The 21,093-nt window shown below is 39.9% G+C and overlaps 2 protein-coding genes across 3 annotated transcripts in view; one reads left to right on the top strand and one right to left on the bottom strand.

Annotated features, from left to right (window-relative positions):
* The first annotated feature begins 52 nt into the window (after positions 1 to 52).
* The window catches only part of LOC138111475 (transmembrane protein 263-like), a 238,922-nt gene continuing 217,881 nt past the window's right edge, over positions 53 to 21,093 (top strand). The window contains exons 1-2 of one of the 2 annotated variants that reach the window (XM_069017349.1): positions 53 to 361; positions 2,077 to 2,145. The gene's annotated coding sequence lies outside the window, so the exon portion shown is untranslated. Of the gene's footprint in view, positions 362 to 994; positions 1,182 to 2,076; positions 2,146 to 21,093 lie in introns of those variants that run through there. The other variant, XM_069017350.1, reaches the window with a different exon arrangement.
* On the bottom strand, positions 2,791 to 21,008 carry LOC138112051 (embryonic protein UVS.2-like). The gene is made up of 11 exons (XM_069018738.1): positions 21,000 to 21,008; positions 16,741 to 16,765; positions 15,704 to 15,841; positions 14,278 to 14,395; positions 13,546 to 13,724; positions 9,804 to 9,885; positions 8,760 to 8,887; positions 6,930 to 7,045; positions 6,276 to 6,501; positions 5,067 to 5,185; positions 2,791 to 4,501 (listed from the first exon to the last, which is right to left on the bottom strand). Exons 1-11 carry the CDS (start codon positions 21,006 to 21,008, stop codon positions 4,271 to 4,273), a joined length of 1,371 nt encoding a protein of 456 aa, XP_068874839.1. The 3' UTR covers positions 2,791 to 4,270.

The following is a 21,093-nucleotide window of genomic DNA, read 5'->3' as shown; positions in this document are numbered from 1 at the left end:
TGGGCTACCATCACCGCGCGATGTATTGTGGTATGTGCAGTCTGGTGCCGCTGCTCGGCCCCGCCGGAGGCGCCATGTCCTTGCGGGAATTAGCTGTGCTTGGGTGTTAATAAAACAAAAAAGTGTATTCTCTAAGGCTGACAGTGTTGTGCTCAAGCTACTCTGGGTTGTTTTTTCTAAACCTGTGGTGAGATCCTTGTTCAGAACAGCAAGAATCAGCTGAACTGCAAAACTCCAGTTATCCCCAGCCCATCATTCTGTCAGTGTTGATCCGCCTGCCCTCAGGCGCTGGTGTCCTGCAGTGTTTGTGAAGAGTCACGGAGTGCACATGAGTCATCCTGTTAACAGCGTGAGTTTGCAGGTACATTTGAGTTCTTTCCAGTTTAATATATAACCCCACGTTGTAAAGATCTACACAATTAAATTAGGAAACTGACTGATTTATTCAAGGAAGTAAGACTCATTAATATCTGAATAAAGCTAAATTTAAAGGGAAAAAATGGGGGTTCCCTCTCAATCTTTCATTTTTGGCGTTTATTTGTTTGTTGCGGTTTTTGTTTGGTTAGGTTTTTTAATGTTAAAAGACATTAGCAAGACAATTTTCTGAACTTTGCACCTGTCCAGCACTTGTGTTAGAGATCACCCGGAAATTCCAGGTATTGTAGGCAAAAAGCAGGGAATCGAGACAAATATAAACTCAAAAGGCTTCATTGTCTTTGCTATTGAGCTGCTCAACGGGAAAACAGGAACAGAAGATTTCCATCTTAATGTTACAGTGCAACCTACCGACTGACAGGTGGAATGTGGAGTGCCGCTCTTTAAGAGAAAATACAAGAAGCAACCCAAAGAAACCTTCCTATCCCTGGAGCAGCATCCGCGGGGTGCGCGGGAGGGATCACGTTCAGGAAACGGAGCCTCCCTGCTGACAAACGCCTCGGCTGCATTTGCCGATGGAGCTGGGAGCCGTGCCCAGGGCAGGAGAGGAGATCTCTCCCTCTCACCGGCCTGCAGGAGAAGCGCTACCCGCCCCCATTCCCGTTCCGTTCCCGTTCCCTGCAGGTGTCCGCCAGAGGGGGCCCGGCCCACGCCGTTCTCCAGCTCCTGAACCGAAGGCCATTTGGCAGCAAAGCAGCAGCAGCCTTTCCTTTATTTCTTTTTATTGCCCGCAGATGTTTCCCATGGTAAAGCGAACTCGATTATAAAATCCTATGTGACGACTTAGCCTATAAGGTTTTCAATTTCTATTTGAAAAGCAGGAGAGATTAAATGGCCTTTGGTTTGTAGGTCTTCTTCTTGCCAAACTCAGTCATTGCACAGTAAGTTGTACATTCTCTGTCCTACCTAGTTATAGCTACTCTGCTCTGGTGAGTTCCCACCTGGAGTGCTGCATCCAGGTCTGGAGTCCTCAGCACAGAAAAGACAAGGACCTGTTGGAGCATGTCCAGAAGAGGGCCGCAAAGATGATTAGGGAGCTTAAGCACCTTTCCTATGAGGGCAAGCTGAGGGAGTTGGGGTTGTTCAAGAGACAACCAGCTTTGGGGAGACCTTACTGCAGCCTTTCAGTACTTACAGAGGGCTTATATGAGATGGGAACAAGCATTTTAGCAGGGCTTGTTGTGATAAGGACAAGGGACAGTGGCTTTAAACTAAAAGAGGGTTGATTTAGACTAGATTTAAAGACAAAATTTTTTACAGTGAGGGTGGTGAGACACTGTAGCAGGTTTCCCAGAGAAGTGGTGGATGCCCTACCTCTGGAAACATTCCAGATCAGGTTAGATGGGGCTCTGAGCAACTTGATCTAGTTGAAGATGACTGTTTATTGCAGGGTTCTGGACTAGGTGACCTTTACATGTCCCTTTCAACCCAAACTATTCTATGATTCAATAACCGGGGTTGTAGTCATGCAAGCATCATCTCAACCACAGTTATTTATTTATGTAAGGGAAATGTGTTTTAAATCAAACACAAAAAAAGACCTATGAGTAGTGCATTTTTGTGTGCTTCTGTAATGCTTTATTCCAGGCTGATTTTTCTCCTGCAGCAGTAATTGACAGATCTGTGTTCTGGTCCTTACAGACAGCAAAATTGTAGCACTCAAAGCTCTGATTTGCCTCCCAAGTAGGAACCAGGACAGTCTCAAAGCAGGTAAGAAAGGAATACATGGACACAAACACTCTTATTTCTTCCACACACACAGACTTGTGGAAGTGGGTTTCTCTTTAAAAACATCTGGTTTTGTACACAGTTTAGGTAGTACCTGTTTGTGTCATGAGTTATGTACAGCTATGGGAATGCATATATTCATCACTGTTAGATACCTCTATGTTTTAAGGTTAAATCCTTACATTTTGGATTTCAAAAGTGTTGAGTGTTGAACTTTAATTAGAACTTCTGAAAATCCTCCTATTGTGGTATTTGAATCCCAAACTTTTGACTATACTGTCCCTTGTGTCTACTAGCTGGTTACTCTAAATTCATGTAGCTCAGCATATGAGTGTTAAGAGCCAATTTATATATAATATTTATACATGGGCAATGTCCTACTTAAAACCATATTTCTAGGGACAAATTGCAAGACCATTATTCCTGTATGTGGTATATTGCTGTTTGAACATGCTGTTCATGCTCTTTTACCAAATATGGGTGAACATCTAAAACATTGGACCTATGTAGAGCTCCACATCAGACCAAGGGAAGGGAATCTAAAGTAATACTCAAGTTACAAAGCTGCCCAGCACTGCCTGTTCAAAATAGGGACCCATTTGACTTTGTTATAAAATGAGAGTCATCACAGGGTTGTTACTTTTGCACCTCCATGAAAGTCCTCAGGCTCAAGGAGAAGAATTAGCATTTTTACAGTCTGAAGTCGAGGTTAAAAATAGAAGTAGAGTTTAATTTTCTGTCATGCTGATGAAATTGTTACATTCTCCAAAAATGTGCCAATCTAAATAGTGAGCCAAATTAAATGAGGGAATACTTTTTATAGCCAGAAGATGGGAGCTTGTAAGAAATACAAATATTTGTTGCCTGCTGTGCATGCACTTTCCCACCATGATGCAAGCAAGCTCTAAACCCTGATGTCCACAACTTATCAATTATCATTCTTCTGTGGGTGAAAATTAACCAGTGCTTAAAAACCAAAACATTACAGATCCTTAAACCCCTTCCCCCTGCCACTACAAAGTAATCATAATTCAAAATTTTCTTGGCTGCACCAGGAAAGCAAATTGACATTTTCTACATGCTCTTCTTCACAAAGGCATAATTTCAGCAAAATCTTTTATTATTCATTAAGTTTTGGCATCTCCCAGTTTGGCATTGGCATTTAATTCTGAATACATCAAGTCAAGGCAAAGCATTAGGTGTTTACAGTGGTGATTTCTTTCTCAGCTCCACCCATCTCCTTAGAGGAGGAGGATTTCTCTCTACAGACAAGGTGTTTCACACCTAAAATGCTCTCCAAAGAGCACATTCAATGGTCTTTGCATTAGGTTTTCAGGCCTCATTTTTAAAAAATATTGTCATAATACCTTTTGGACAATTTCAATCCCTGACTCAGGCCACAGCAAAGGGGCAACAATAGGTGCTTCATTCCATTCCCTCTTCCTCACTGCTTGCTCCTGCCACTCTTAACTTTAGTTTCTTTAGTTAAATCTGTTCCTTGACCTGGTTCATCTCGCAGAGGAGTAGTGCATATCTTTGAGTTGAGGTACTGTATGTCATACTGTACTATGACACCACTTGTTCTGGGTCAAGTGGTTATTTCCAGGCTAAGATCTGGTGCCTGTATGAACTGTGTAAGTGATCTTGGCTTCAAAGCATAAATAAATGTGGCTGAAGATTTTTCTGTATGTACGCTGGAATGCACATTAAGGTTAGGTGCTAGAATACAGGTTAAAGTTACTACATAGCCATGTTCTGAATTTTTTTATGGGCCTAGTTTTCTACCACTAGAAGTTCTTGAAAATCTGCTTACATAGTTTCAGCTCTGCTGTTGTGTTTGGCCATGCAACACCAGCAATGAGAATACTATAATAAAAAGCATACAGTCTCAGGCAGAAGCATCCCATGGGCAGGAACATTTCTGTCCTTGATTCACCATGCAAATTAACACCACTGTAGATGTAAGACTAAGAGGTCAAACTTCAAGCTTGTTAAAGGTATCAGGCTATACTTTTTTGTCTGAAATTGGTGGCATCTTGACTTTGACCTGTGACTACCTGGACTCTTACTCTCATTCTGTGTTTTTCAAACCCCATCTGTATTGTACTTACCTACCAAATGTATAACTCATTGCAAATCCAGGCAACTCCCACACTAAATCACTGTGGAATTCAACCAGCACAAAGTTCCCAGTGGAAGTAAAGTCTGCAACCTTCTCTGTCCCACAATAAGGGCCAACTGCAGGTGATGTAGGGCGGCTTCCATCATGTATGAGCAAGTAGTCATAGATGCATCTGTCACTATATTCCAGCTCAAAGGATAACATTTTGAGAGATATCTGGAGAAAATACAACCAAAGCACTTTGCTTCCAGGTTACAACCTTTCCTCTTACCCATTTTTTAACAATAAATTGCCTAAATTCCTTGTGTGCAGGCACCACTTTTTATTCTGTGTGTGCACCACATCCTGATCCCATATGGCAATGCAAATTAGTAGGAAAATATTTGCTTAGTTCATCAGTATTTAGATTGGAAGGAGAAGCAAGGGACAAGATTGATCTTCTACGCTTCACATTCTTTCCTCTAGAGAAATATAAAAACAGCACCTGTGTGATGTTTCAGTTTTCGAGTGGGAGCTCTTACCTAGGGATTATTTTGAACAAAGCCTACTGGTACAGGCTAGATTCATAAGAGTTCACATGCATGTGTAAAGGTTTTCCCTTGCTGAGCACCTCGGATACCAGGATCCAGCATAAATTCTTAAAATGAATTTTTGCTTTCAGATTTTTACTCTGAGAATGTCTGCTGAAAAAGTGACATCACAGCTCTTATTCTTCAAGGGAAACAGAGGCTTAATCAGAGAACAGTGATGAAACCCACAAATGAATTCATCTGTGCCTTACCTTGTATCCTACTGGAGAAGTGATGACCCAGAAACATGCTCGGTTTTTGGGGTATTTACTGGGGTAGTTTGGAGAGGTGATGACTCCCTTTGAATCTCTGAAAGTGGCTCCACAATTCACTGAGGAGTAAAGGAGAGAATCAGATATATTAACAAGAGCGTTTTGTTAGTAGAAATGAGCTTGCTTACACCCTACTGTATTATTTCTTCAAACCAAAAAAAATGTGCTACCATGAAAATCTGCTGCTGAAGTACTTTATTTCTTCACTTAGTATTTGTATCAGCAGCTGGACCGAAGGAACTAGAAACATGTCTGATAAATAATCTTTGGAGGACAGGGAACAGCTGCATCTAAAGCTGTATCTGATTTTCCAATCGACTGTTATGTATTAGCATAGCTTTCTCATGGCACTAACTGCCCTTCGGAAAAGAACCAGCTCAAGCATTCAAGATTGCAATATCAAGCTAGATCTAGTGCTTTCTAGAAATTATTCCATTGACTAAAGCAAAAAGAGGAAAAATAACACATTTCTAAGACTTCTTCAATTTATACTTTAAAGAAGTTTGGATTTTCAGTTGAAATAAGGCAATTTTGGGCTACTGCCTTCTTGCTGAAAGCATGTCCCAGCACAACAGAATTTGGTCTGGCAGTCCATAATGCATTTGTGTGTTTGCAAAAAAGACACCCCTCAAGCGATTACAGGAAGCACTGTGTTTCGTGTACATAACAAAAGCTTTTAATTCAGAAAGTGTAAGGTACCCAAGGTCAGTACCTCTCCCACTGCATAAAATCCCACAAAACCTTGAATAACATCTTGCCAAGATACTGGCTTTGCATCTCATTGGTTGAGGTCTCTTGTTGAGTTCTGCAGTCTTTGTGCTCTTTGGCTGCACTGCTCCTATTAATTTCAGTCATTGCATTTTTATTTAAATACATTTTTCTGGAGATATGATGAAGTCTAACAAGCTCTCAGAAGAATGTGAGCAAGCTCTCAGGATTACTAACATGAGGCCCGTGCAACATCCCATTTTCTGCTTCCTGTGAACTTTCAGACCCATCATTGCCTAGCCTTCTGCATTTCCAATTGCTGTGAAGTGTAAAGAATGACAGCGAAAAGACCCACTCTGTAGGGTATAGTAAAAATGTACACTTCTTCCCTACAAATACTGCTAATGCTGTTCTCCAAGCTTTGTAAAGGAGTGTTCATACCCCTGTTGTAGGAGGCTCTGAATCCTGTGGCTGTAATGCTCTCATCGCTTGCAAACTCTACCAGCACTGTCGATCCAGATGCCACTAAGGAGGGCAGTGGGCCCTTCCCACAGTACTTGTCCAGCAAGACAGGGGAGCTCCTGCTGTTCCCGTTGTAAATTTTTATATAGTCAGAAGAACAGTCTGTGGAGTGCTGGAGATCAAAAGCCTCAAACTGCAGGAAAATCTTGAGAAACAAAAAAGCAGATGTTGGGTTTAATGTTATATGCAGGGAAAGTCTCAAACTATCTACTTGAATATGAAGTGAACCTTCATATTCATTTTACTATCCATGTATTACTGAAACTTTACTTTCTTTATGAAAAGAGCACAGAATTTCACTTAGCTATCCTAGTACTGAGATCCCAAAGACTGATGTTTCACTACTGCTTGTGTTTGAAAAGCCATCCAATCTGAACTGGATAAAAATCGAGTTAAATAATCCCTCTAATAGTCTTAAGTCTCATGAAAATTGTTGAGACTTTCACTCACTGCATAACAAAATAAATGTCTTGGTCCATGAAACTGACTCCCAGGGTTTACTCATGGTAACAAAATAAAGCTTTGTAGCCTGGATACTGTGGTTCAAACCTTTTTTCTCCTAATAAAAATTACCTTACTTCGACGGATGCGGATCAACCACAGACAGTTGCTGTTGTTCGGGTATGGGGATGGGTAATTGACAGAGGAGAACGAGCCTTTGGGTTTAGGCAACACAGAGCTACAGCAATCTGAAGGGAAGAACCAAACAGTGTTGAAGAGAATGAAAACTGCACCAAAATATTCCTGAAATGCCTGACAAGTCTCTCCAACCATTTGTAGCAGTCAAGCTTGTATAAATTAATTATAATGCTTACAATTGTATTGATGTTCCTAGTGTAAAAGCTATTGAAAACCTGCAAGTGAAATAAAGGTAGGTAAAGTACTTACCTGTTTCAGCTACTAATGTTTTATTTAAAGACAATAGGGCTTCACTCACATATTTTAGTTTACTAAGAAAGGCCTGGATCTTTTGAGAACTTCCTTAACTTCAGTCACAGAAGTACTTTCAATGACAGCAGTACATCAATTTCCATCAGCAGCTGTGTGTATTCATAAATGTGTGCAAACATCTAGTTTGAAAGCAAGATTTTGTCAAAGCAAAGAGAGGTAGTCACTGGGGGAAAACAGTAACAGAGAGCACTGAAGTCAACCTACATAGTTGACATAGTAACTGGTATACAAAGTCTGATCTCATCTGTCTTTTGTTTTTCTACATCTTCATTTTTTGCACTTTATGTAACTCCCCAAATTACAAAGTATGAATGTATGACATCTGCTCATAGGAATTTATGACATTTTTCTCTTGCTCCCTGCTCTTCCTGAGACAACCAGACTTCTTGCGCGTTTTTTAGTCCCCAAGTTTTTCTCCTTTTTTAAAATTTACTCCTTTTCTTCCAAAACATACAGATCTAATTAAGAAATTACATAGTAAAGGTATTGAAGTGTTATTTATTCCCAGCCCCACTGTCAAGAATAAATATCACTAGATACTTGTTATCACTATCTTTGAGACACTAAATTTGTAAAGTTGTCTTATCTGCAGTTGCAAATTTGGAGGAACCACTCAGCAATGATTTCTGTACCTAACAATCCAACTGAAGGAACACTGATTCCTTCTAAATTCTAATTATTTAACTAAGTTCTAACACAAGAGCAGAATTTAGGACACTAATATTTAGGTCTTTTTAATGTTTCTAGCTGTTTTGGTGGAAATTAATTGAATAACATCCCAGAAAAGTCAAATACCATGTAAGTCAATTAGCCTTTGTCCTGGGAGTTAAGGCAAAACCTGTGCATTGCAGGAGCATGTTACAGCTGCTTTGTGCATCTTGGCTGAAGAGTTCCTGTTTACAGAGGAATGCTAGGTATTTCTAGACCTTAAGATACCACAGGGATGAATTAAGAAATGGATGTGGCAAGAAAGTAGATATCTATACAAAATGCCTATGGTTTTCTCCTCAGAGGTGTTCTGATCAGGCTGAATGGCACCCGTAATTACAGCCCTGCAGTCATTTTGTAATTAAGAGAAATCACAGATCTGCTGGCCCTACTGATGCACATGACTCTAAGCTATACTCATGGCCGAGGAGAGCTTACATGCTTTGCAACCTTCAGAGCTTTCCTGGAATGAGAATCTGACAGAGGTAGCAACCACGATTTCTTTGATGGATTTTGTTTATCTCAAAGAGCAGGGATTTGGTGAGGATAACCCAAAATGAGAGTGAAGTATTGAAAATAATTCAAGCCAAGAAGGCAGCAGTTCAGCACAGGGACAGTTCTGTTTCCTGTTATAGGGTGAGAAAGATGTATTGAAGGGACCTTGGGCCACGTTCCTTTGGGTGATGTCTGTCAGTGCCTACAGACATCAGCTGTCTTCACATGCCTTCTATCTACAGCACTTACTGCACTTGTAGAGCTTGTTGATTTTAGCTACATCCAAGTTACTCAGCCCTTCTCTCTGCCCAATAGGTACAGAGGGGTCAGGAACTGGTACAATAGTTGGTTTTCCTGGAGCGCTGGAGAAATCATACCTGTAGAAACAAGGAAATCACATTTCTAGATTGCTTTCCATAGACAGGGAAGTTCTCTAACTGTATAATCATTTTCTATGTACCCCATAAACACAACTTTAAATGGAAATGGACAAGATGCTTCTCAGAGACCAGGTGGTCTTCCCTGAAGAGGACCAGCATGGCAGATATTTGGTGTTCAGCAGCTGAAAGCAAGCAAGCAGAAAAAGCTGCACTGTCCTGAGTGAAAAGGCCTTTCACCAATGCCCAGCAAAATGGACTGAATCCCGCCTTCTTGGTTCCTGAGGCAGAGGAGCAGAAATAGTTCTGTCTCAGTTAGTAATGGTCTATTTGCTATCTGCAATTTCCTGCCTTCTGCTAGTCAAGTTTTGTTTCAGGATTTTGTTCAGAAATTGTTACTTGCTTGTGGAAATAAAGGAGAAGGTACATTATACAAGCTTTGACATTATGGACTAAAATCCAACCTTAGACAGTGTTCCCAGATTAACATAAGGCAGCATACAAGATCTCAGTGATATCAAAAAATTCCATCTTTCTTGCCTCTATACTTAAATGTTATTGTCTATGATCAGCTGTTACTACGTTTACAAAACAATTTGAACTTCAGAATTGGTTTAGATCAGTGATTCAGTAGAGTTAGACTTTGGGCCTCAGCCATGTCAAAGACCTTTAGCAAGAGACAAGAGTACAGTGGAAGAAAATGCTGACCTATGTTTTGTTTCTATCCATATCAATTCTTGTTTTCTAAGAATCTTGCTGACAAAGGAAGTGTGCTCACCCTTAATTATGTCCATGCACTCAATTTTAAATGAACAGCAAAACTCATTCCCTGCACAGAGCAACTCCTTTCTAGATCTGAGCAGAAGATCTGAAAGCTGTTTGCACCTTTGAAAAGACATCTCAGCAAACAACTTACGCGCCGTAGTGCATCACTGAAGAGTAGTCATAGGGAAGGCCCAGGTTTTTGGAATTCATTTTTCCAAAGTTCCCTTGTTCCCCTGTAAGGTAGGAAAGCAACATTTCAGTCAGAACAATTATTACTGCTCTAATAGTACACTGCCTGCTGTCACAATCCTGAAAGTAACATAGGATACTAATACGTGTTCTCATGAGATCTTGGATCTATCAAAACCACCAGAGATTTTTGAAATCCATGGAAACCCATTTTTACAGTCTAGTAGGTTTCAGAATATAATCAAATAAGTTTTGATATAATCAATGAATACATTTTACTCTTCAAGCAAAAATATTCCTCTGTCCATCTTCATTAGCGTGTCTCCAAATACGTTTCAGTGCATTATCTTGAATACTATAAGCATCCAACCTATGTCCCCAAAGCTGCATCCATCCCTTGAGAGGGAAATGTAGTTGACCACCTAGATGAAAAATTCAGAGCTATGCATGGGTGATGTCTTGCTGAGTCCTTCCACCACAGGGTTATAAGGCCGCAAAAGAAAGGGGTACATTTTACCTGTTACTTGCCCCAGAGTTCATGCTACCAGCCATGTTGTGGCTTTGTCCCTGGTCAAACCCATCAGCAGTGACTAGAGTGAAGTCATATGACTCACATGAAGCAGATAAACAAATTCTTTCAGAATAGCTGCTGAGCATTTTACCACTTTTCATCTGTTTAGCCTTAAAAAGCCAATATGAGATAAGAAAGTGTTACACTGTTACAGAGCTGAGGCCCAGGGACAGAGACTGGATTTCATGTCACCTAGCTTTATTTCTTCAAGTTAGGCAATGAAACTATTCCTCAAGGCTTCCAGGATAGTCAGAGGAGAGGGAAAGAAAGAGAGACACAGTTGGAGGGAGTTTCATGTGAAGAAGGCACTCCTTTTACTCACTGATTGGAGATCATGAATATGAATTACATCCTGGATCTCTTGTCCATGGTAAGACAGGCAAGCAAGCACTGTCAGAGCAGGGAGCTGAATGCAGTCAGCCTGGCATTAAGACTAAAGCCCTAACCACTGAGCACTCCTTTCCAGTTCTGTACCTTCATTATTGTAACTACAAATGTGTTTGTAAACCACAGACCATCTGGACAGGAGTTCAGAGTTGGACATCCTTGAGGTCTACACAACTCAGCTGGCAGGCTTGCAACCAGAGCAAGTCTCAGCCTGTAATGTTGTTCAGACTGGTCCTGGGCTGAGGGCTAAGAGATGCAAAAAGAAGATCTGAAATCCCAACTAATAGAAAATTTGGGGATAAACATGAATTTGGAGCTTTTCATAGCTCTAAAACTCAGTTAAGGCTTAAACTGTTTCTCAACAGCATTGGACTTCCTGACTCTGTTTTAATCTCAGTCCCTCTTATCTACTATACTGACTTCAGAAAGAGTTATCAGCAAGTGTGCAGCTTTTTCTGAGGTGATGAACAGAGAACACAGTTCAAACATGGTGAAACATTGAAGCATATGGCTACTGTTTGGCACAGAAGTGCTTTGCTGAATTGGTTTGCTAAGTAAAGAAAAAGGAACAGCATCCTGGCTGGACTGAGGTGCTGCCAGCAAACTACTACCTACCTCATCAAATGCCAAAGAGATCTGGCTCTCTAGACCTACACACCTTTGGGGACTTATCCCATCTTTTCTACTCTAAAAAGAGAAAAAAAATCTACCTCTGCCAGAATATAAATGCAATGACTCAGAAGAGCTGAAAAGGAAACTGCGGCTGAAGACTCTGAATATATTTTTTTCCCAAAAGTTTGGGAAAAACAAGCTGAGTTTCAAGTAGCTAAGTGGATAGCAACTGATCAGGCTGCACTTTATCAAAACAAAGAAGTAGGATGGCTTCCAAGGTAAATTGCTGGATAAAAACAAAACCCAGAAAACATCCACAATACAAAAGTCCTGGAAGGAGAAAAACAGCTTGTGTGAGAGTTGGAATGCTGGAAAAGGTCTTCAGGTCTAGTTCTGCACCACTGAGGTCAGCAGGAGCTCTGCCATCAGCACTGTTAACAGCAGCATGTTTTTACATGAGATGTACATTAGCAGTCCTCCATAAACATAACTGTTTCTCCATTTCCTTTTCCCTGCATATCTTTGCATTTCTTCCCTACAGTGCTTTAGCTGCACACTCTGCATTCAGACTCCCTTGCCACACCAATCCTCATTCTCCACCCATGGCGAACACTTAAAACACTGATGATATACCTCATCTCCTTTGGCATAGCCTTGTCCTCTTTACCTCTTCCCCCTGATTTATCATTTCATGACACTGTGTCTGAATCAGAGCTTGGTTACATCTGTATCCTTCAGGAATTACGACATCTGAACCTGTGGAGTTCCCTTTGAAAAACTAGTGTAAGATGATGTGTGTTTAGTATATGTAACTTCACGCTTTAAACTTCTCTTTCCTAGCACATCCTGTGCTAACATTTCAAACATGGCACACCCTTATTGTACAATGGCAAACAACTCACAGCAAAATTACACCTTAACACTGGAGCTGAAACCTCAGTAAAGAACAACACAAATGGAATTTACTTAAGATATCATGGGAATAGCTGAAGAAAGTTTGGAGAACAGTGTGTTAGGAATTTGCAATAAAAACAATCAAGTTCCATCTGGAGAAAAAGATGGATATATTTTCAGCTGTGCATGATACTGAGTAATTGAGTATCTTATTTGCTGAAGAGACTTAATAGAATTTGGTATTCAATTGTCCAGCCTCATTTACTATTAGTTTCTATAATGAACTAAATAGACTATTGCATTTTTACAATTGTTATGGGTTGCCCAAGCTCTCTAACAGCTATCAGACAAGTGATTGCCTGCATACTTTCTTCTGCTATTTTCCTTCTATGTACCACTTTCTCACTTTCCCTTGGATCTCCTGCCATTCTGTCTACCCTTTCTTCCCCAGAGCCTGGAGCTCTTCTATATGAGCCCATGTTCCCAGCACACAGATCCTGGGCACATGCCCAGACTATTCATTCTGCATTCCTTTCCATAAACAGCATCCACTTGTTTTTCCTCTACAGAATTACCAGTCCAAATGCTCCCCATGGCTCCTTCTTTTCATGTGTATGTGATCCTGTCCACAAAAATAATTGCAGTCTTTCCTCTCACATCAAGCCAGGTCCCAGAATTTTGCAAATGCTAATGGTTGCATGTGTTTCCAATGTCTCCACATTGAGTCCTTTGTTCATACACATTTTAGGATGTGTGCAGTTCACTCCCTGCCAAGACGCCTACTGGCTGCCTTCCCCTATTTCCATGGATTTCCCAAGATAGAGCTGTGTGATTCCCCAACATGATCTTGAATGTCACACTTCACACCCCACCCCCCCCCACCCCCCCCAGTTAATGGTCCCATAGTCTTGCCTCCTGGCCAAGTCTTTGCAACAACATTTTGTATTCCTGATGATCTTGGTATTTTGGGGTCTGGGCTCAAGATGGCAATCAAAGTAAGAATGTAGAGCTACTTTTAGGCTGCATCTGCCACACTGCCGTAAGTGTAGCCACAGAAATTCCCTTAGTACAAACACTGAACAAGAAATTCCATCACACTGAATGTGCTGCTGCTGCAGCTGCAATTCAGCCAGCATTAATCATGGTTCTTATTTGCATTGTTAAAGGAGAATGTTAAAGGAGAAACATTCTCTTTTAACTGTAAGTATATATATTTTTTCTTACAATTTAGTGGACATACCTGCCACTATGTGTTCCCACATAATCTTGACAAACCTGTCCCGATCGCTCCGTGCCTGTTCATGGATGAAACCCAGCGCGTGGTTCATTTCATGCTGAATTGCTCCTTTATCCATGCAACCATTTTTCACCAGGCCTACTGCTTGACGTCCTCCAATCTTTCCAAAGTACGACCAGCAGCTAAGAACAAGCAATCAGTAGCCAAAAGGTTCACATTTAGCAAATACAAATACATATAGATGTATTGATTATGTCATCAAGGTTTTCTAGATATGCAGCTACAGAAGGGAACATGCAAATAGTCACTGGCACAAGATACCTAGACTTCTGAAAGCTGCCAAATGACACACTGGGAGGGAAATAAAGCCTTTGTGATGATGATGGCAAATTTTAAACCTGTAAATTGGCTATATCAAACTGAGGTGAAGCATTATAAAGTGTTAAGCAAAGAACCTGAAACAATTTTATTTATTTAAATTTTTATAACAATTAAGAAAAATTTCTTATTTTGAATTACACCCCATTATCTTTAAATCCACACATATATTTATTCCTGCAGCCTATTAGCTGATGTAACTACCAGTATATCTAAAGAAAAACTAAAAATTGCACTTGCTCTCTAAGTCTTTACTGCTAGGATAAAAAAAAAGCAATTACTTAAATCCAAAACAAACCAGAAAAGAATCTGAAACACCTTTTGAGTGCTGCCACTCTCAGCAGACAAGGAGCTTACCTCTGCCCTCGTTCAACATACACATAGTCTTTTTCTGTAGTGCGATTTACAAATTGCACACAGGTCAGTGTGGAGATCTCTTGCAAAGCATCAGCAATCCAAGACCTCTCTGTTATTGCTAGAAAGAGAAGGGGGCCAGGAGAAATCTTTCTTGGTTAATCAAAAACCAAGGTGCATTGGTGGGGTGCATTGCTTTAAAACTTCACAGCACACATTAGCTCTTTATCATACAAGTATAGTGAAAAAAGGGCACAAAACATTCAGAGATCTTCAGACTGATTGGACGTTTATGGGGAAGTGTAACAATTACACCTATCCCATATGCATATTATTTAGGAGACAGCTGGTGGAAAGCAAATGATTGGCATTGTTCCTTCCATTAGACAGAAGAGAAGAAATGAGACAGTTTCAGATACAAATAGTTGGCCTAAAGTATCCCAAATGAGCCAGCTGATTGTAGCCAAGCACCAAACCCCTATTTTGTTTATCAGAAAGAACAAATGCTTTCTGCAGCCCCCTTGGAATCACTTGAGACAGCCCAGGCTCTGAAGATCACAGTGTTTCTATTCAGGTACCAAATAAAGATCAGAGTGTTTATCTATTTTGGAACATTTTGGCCTAATTTGGATTCCTCAGTTATGAATCATCTACAACTGATGTGTATCTCAATTTCCTAATATTTAAACTTTGGAGAGAGGGAGATAGAGGGAATAACCCCCACCTATTCACAAGAGTACATACTACAGTTCTGGAGGCACATGGGCAGAGAAGCAGCCTAGATAACACAGAGATTGGGCTTTCCTCAGTTCCTTTCCCCGAGGAACAGGGATCAGGCTCAGGCTGTATTTCACTTCCATGCAATTTTCTCTCAAGGTAAGATCTTTGAAGAAGGGTCTGTATGGAATTCACTCCTGCAGCCTTTTGCACAGGACAGAGCTATTGACTGACTATAGGGAATCAACAAAGGAAAAAATATTTCCAAGGATTTTTCCTCCATTTTTGCCTCTATAGGGGTTCTAATGTGGGAATATTTCTAGGAGAGATTTGAAAGAAAATGATAGAGTTCAAAAACATGCTCCTAGTGGTAATTTTGACAAAAATACTTTCATAATGTGAACAAATTATTCTTCTTCTAATGCACTTGCTAAATATCAAAGTACATTGTAGCTAGTGGGAACAAGCCAATATTTGAAATTACAATTAATTACCTGACTATAGCCCAAGTAACCACATATTTTAGTGTGATCTGTTTGGAGTCTAAGCCAAACTTCCATAGGGCTAACAGGATAGAAAAAGAGATGTGTCAATAAATTCTCACTTGCGTAAAGGTTGCTTTTGGTGCATGCCACAGAAACATAAAATAATAGGGAATATAGGGTCTGGAAAATCAAGGCTAACTTTAGAGCATCCATTTGCATACACTCACAGAAATCAGAAGAGATGTTAACTGGAACCTTGACCAGTCCATCTTGTGACTTGGGCCATAAACAACTCTCACAGTTAATTGCACTGCGTCGCCCTCTTCTCAAGAGGATGTCTCCTTCATACACAGCTATTTCACTACCTGGCAGATGTAGAAAATAAAGAACAGACAAGGCACTGAGAAGGCAAATACATGTGCAGAAAGGGAGACAAGAGGTACACACTAACCAAGATTTTGTATCTTCGGAAATTTCTTTCACTGAAGTTCATTTCCTAATAATGTGAGGAAGGATTAGTATGCTAAGACTGGTTAGGTCTGCATTGCTTCCTGGATAGAAAAGTTTAGTATTAATATAAATGTCATGGTGCACCTGTAATCAAAGTCATGACTAAATAAATTTTAGCTTGAGAAACTTTGGGAGCTTTCAGAGGGGAATGCTAAGTATTGTAAGTTATTGTTCTCTTCATTAGAGCCTGTGGAATTAAAGAAAAATCATAACTGACCTCTGTAAAAATAGTATTAATCATACAAAAGAGAGTACTGTTTTTATCATGCATATTGAATGCATGCAAGCTGTTAATTTCCAGGTTAACTGGGAATTTGACATGAGACATTGTGACATACTCCTCAGTTCTGACTCTAAAATGCTGGGAATACGTTTCTCACAGACAAAAGCGATCTGGTATTAGGCCAAAAAATTACAACTGTCTTGGGTATTGCAGACAGGAAAGTGCTATATATCACAAAGGAAAGACAACAAAGTGAAAAATATTCTGATTTTCTAGGGCTACATATGGAAAAGAGCATTTCATGTAGCAATTGCTCAATAATTCTTCTTAATTTCTTTACTGCAACAACATAAAAAATCACACTGAATGTGACTTTAAAACACATTTGAGTTCTGTGAATTGCCTTCCACTGATGCTGGAAAAAAAAACATATTCAAAGAGAAAAATATACCAAATAATGATATTGAGGTATATAGATGCAGCTCCACCAAAACCTGTAGTTATTTATATAATAATTACAGTCAAACTCACCTAAGTCATTCTTTCTTGTAGCTATCTGGAAAAAAAAAAATTTTAGTACATGCTCATCTCCATAGCAGAAAACTTCTATCAAGTAGAATCACAGCAGTAAGAGTTTCTAATTAATTTTAAGATAGAGCAACTCAGCAGCAGCAATGTAAATTCTCAACATCCCAGAGCAGGGACACACCTGGACAGGTTTACTTAGTGCAAAGCTACAGAGAAATGCTAAATGAGTTGGCAGAAGAAAGTACTTCATCTTCAAATTTCCAAGAAGATGTTCTCTGCTCTGCAGCTCAGTTCTCAAAATTGTGATTAGTTTACTTGGGGCAAGTTTTATGGGAAAGCTCCTGCTGTTGTTAACAAGAGTAACAAAATTAAATAACAAGAAGTATTTTCACAAAACAAACAAGCTGCAGGACCTCTCAAGAGAATTTCCAGGCTCTCATTTCTTATTTATCTTTAGAAAACAGAGGAAGTGGAGCAATAGGAAAGAAAATTCAGTAACCTTAAAGTGACTCATCTTTAATTCTAAGAAGAACCCACGAGCTGCTGCAGGTCCCCTCACTGCTGACCAAGGGACAAGATATCCAGCAGCAGTCTGTTGACAGCAAAACTCCATCTCAAGGAACTCTTTGATCTATCCACACTGACTACCTGTAATAGTAACTCTGTAGCTTGCTGTCAGGAGATACCCTGCTCTGCAGAACCCATCTGTCTGCCTGTCCCCTCTGTGCACAGCTCTCAGCCAGGCATTTCTTGCCCGGAGCACTAGAAATCTGTTGGAGTCAGAGATGAATCTGATTGTTGGAAGAAATTGTTTTTCCAACATGGTATCTTGCAATATAATCATTGCTGACAGAAATTGTGTGTCTTTCTGGAATCTGCAGATACATAAAACCACCAGGTCACAGAGTTTTGGCTTCCCAGCTTCTGGGAAGCCCTCCTGCCTTTGATGTCCATGAATAGAAACAAGACTAGAAAAGCAGGCTGAATCCTAGAAAACTCACACTGTAAGAGTAAGCCACAGAATCAGAATATTCATGCTAAAGCCACATGAACATCACCAAAGGCAGGCAGATCCTGCTTTCTTTTCCCAGCCTCAGCCCCTGCACAAATACTGAGGAGCTACAGAAAATGGTAAAGAAATGTATCAGTTCTTTAAGAAACAAGAAAACCTTTGACATTTCCTGCAAAGACAAAGTTTTCAGGAACCTATGTGGTTCACAGCAAATCAAGATGGTAAGTGCCTTTCCAGGCAGATATATGGGCTGGTCCTTTGTTTTTAAGTACTTTGCTAGGAAAATTTTAGCTGATATTATGTAAAGCTTTGCTACTAATATTTTCATTTTGCCCTACTAATAGTTTGCTCCTCAACTTTCTAAAACATTCCACATTTCTGTGACTTCCACAATTTATCTACAGTTTTCATTTCCATGTAGATTATACTGCAATAGTGAAGTGCAGATAAAAAAGACCCCTTTTTCTCTGGCTGATCAGAGGATGAAGTTCAGAAGTCCTCATTAGCTTGTTATGTCATTAACCAGAGCTCCTCCAGTACAGTTCCAAGCAACCTCTGTGTCTATTCAAGATCAGGCTCAAAAGAGAGACAGAAGGAGTCACAGGAGCATATTTCTGCTGCTATACATCACAAAATGACAGAGGAGAGAGCAGAAGTTACTAGGCAATAAAAGCAAGAGAACAAGACCAGATCACTGTGGAGAGCCTGGAGCTGGGTCACTCCAGGTGTGCAGCAAGCAGGGATGGGAGGGCCCTTTGAAGTTCTGCCATACAGTTTTGCATATCCATTCCATGGGGAAAAAAAACCCTCAAATCAAGAGATTTATCCCATGGTTTAATTAGTTTTCCTGACTGCCAGAAACAACTGGGTATTTTTCAAGGCTAATTTATAGACCAAAATCTCGTATCACCTGATAACACATTATCAGGAGTTGTCTCATAGATGCAAATTTCCTTTTTGATGCTGCTTGTCTACATTATCTGCTTTGATATTCTACCAGAATACTGTTCTGGTCTTGGTTTCATTAGCTATCCAAATAATTTGACTACACAGCTGTAACTTGCTTTACTTCTCCCATATTCCTTTTCTTACATTTCTCATTCTTAGCCACATATTTTATCACTGCTGTTTGTTAGAAATTTTAATATGATGTTTATCATATTTTTGGTGATACTTACTTAGTTTCACCTTTATTCCATGACAGAGAATGGGCACTCCTTTCACCATGTAATCCAAATCGCTCTTGGCAAAATGTTAAACGACAAAGTTAGAAAAACCAAACACCTGTGGGTGTTTAAGTATAGGGTTCTTCCCTAGTTCTGTATCAGTAACAGGTATCATCACAAGCAGTAAGTATAGTGTGTCCCATGTTTTTTCCATAATGAGAAAGTACAGAGGCATTTTCCCTGGCTACAGCATTACAGTGAATGAACCTATGAAGGGTTCCCTTCCTGTGAAGGAAAACAAAATTCGGGAGAGTGAATGGCCATTGTATAAGGATTCAGTGGAATGTCACTTTAAAGCTCAGTTCCTCAGCTATTCACTTAAAAGTTATGCAGGCAATTTCTAGTGAGCAAACAGTTGGCATAACTCAACTGTGTGTTCACCTTGGGAAGCTTATTACTTTTGAGGAGGAATCACAGATATCTCTACATGTTTAAACAGGCCAACTGTTCTCACTACATTAAAAATCCTAATTTTTAAAGTAACAATTATAGAAAGCATTGCACTTATTACATGTCAATTCTTTTTAAGGCTGTTTTGAGCAACTCTGCATTTAGACAGAAGTCAGATTCTGCAGAAGAGCATTTTAAAATAACTTTGTAGCCATTAAATGAAGCTATTATACTACACTATTACAGGCTGACTTTGTGTTTAAAATTATGTTATTGAAGAGTTAAGTGTTTACACATATTGTGTCTTCCAGGATGCTAGGATTAGTGAAAGCATGCAATTCATGCCTCATTAACTGATTGAGAGAAGAAAATGAGCTTTCCTGCTTTTGAGTTGCCAGTCTGTTAATCAGTTTAGAATAATTAAATCATTGACCTTGATCAAGTGCTAAAGTGTTTTGGCTTTTGCAGAAAAGGTCAAAATCACTAAAATAAGATTTTGTAAATCTGGTCCCTGGTCCTTACTTTGTCCCCGTTACCAGGCAGCAAAAGCAAACCTTTCATAGAAAAGGTTACTATTGAGCAAAGCATACACTTGATACAAAAACCTTTGAATGCTACTTTAATATAATTAGTCAATTGAGGTGTATGTTTAAGCATTTTATTCCACTGCATATATTGACATATTACTGCATTTTAGGTATGTTTTTATTTAAAAGAAAGATTTATTCTTTAAAAGACAAAAATCGCCAGTGTCAATACTGAACTATGCTGAAATTACCTTAAAACCAACATGTGTGCGGACTCTGCTCCTCCCAGACCTCCTGCAGCAGTGGGATCTCTGCTATTTTACCACCACTTATCTTTTACCTTTCCAGTGTCAGAATGATACCATAGTGTTAGAAAGGAGAGTCCAAAGACTCTGCACTGGAGATAACTCCAGAGGTCATGAGCCTTAACCCCAGGTGATGGCTAGAGACAAGAATCAGCTGAAGCATTTATAGCAAAGTGGGTTTTCTCTGATTTGCAGTAGCTGTAGGCTGAAGAGAACTTTACTATAGCTTTTGAACTTGATGCATGGGGAAAATTGGGTTCCTGGAGACAAGCTACAAAGGTTGCTTTCAGTATTTGAGTATCTATGTAGTCAAGGACTGAGCCAGATGGGACTGGCTGGTCTCTGGTTCTGGTAAACCTGGTCTGAAACCATTGTCCCACTGCAAACATCAAACTAAAGTATTGTTTTATGTTCAGACACATAAGAGAAGTCCTGATTTAATGCTGCTCTCTAGTGGTTCCATTTGTGCAAGTGGGACACATTTCCAGGAACAGTCAGGAATGCCCCATCACCACTCACAGCCTGCTCGCTCCTTTTATCCCTGTCTCAGCAGGGACCACTAACTGCTTCTTGCAGAAAATGCTTACAAGGATGAAGAGTCTGTCCTGTAAAGAAGAAGTGAGAGAAGTGCTGAGAAGTGATGCATCAGTTTTAGCCTGAACCATCTCAAAACTTTGTTTTAGCTTCTGCTAGTTGTGACTGCAGTACACACTTCCTCCAGATACTCACAGATTATACATACAAATGCCACAATGTGTTTCTCAGGTGCTTTGATGGCCCATTAGGAAAATGGGCCAGTTACCTGCACCATTTTCTCTGAAAGACTCTTAAATCTCGAGATTTGTTTTATCGATGAGTCCTCCTAGGAGCTTTTACTGCAGAACCCAAATACTCCT

Source organism: Aphelocoma coerulescens, chromosome 5 (genome assembly GCF_041296385.1).
Source record: "Aphelocoma coerulescens isolate FSJ_1873_10779 chromosome 5, UR_Acoe_1.0, whole genome shotgun sequence".
Taxonomy (NCBI): domain Eukaryota; kingdom Metazoa; phylum Chordata; class Aves; order Passeriformes; family Corvidae; genus Aphelocoma; species Aphelocoma coerulescens.
This window is presented reverse-complemented; position numbering and strand designations above follow the sequence as displayed.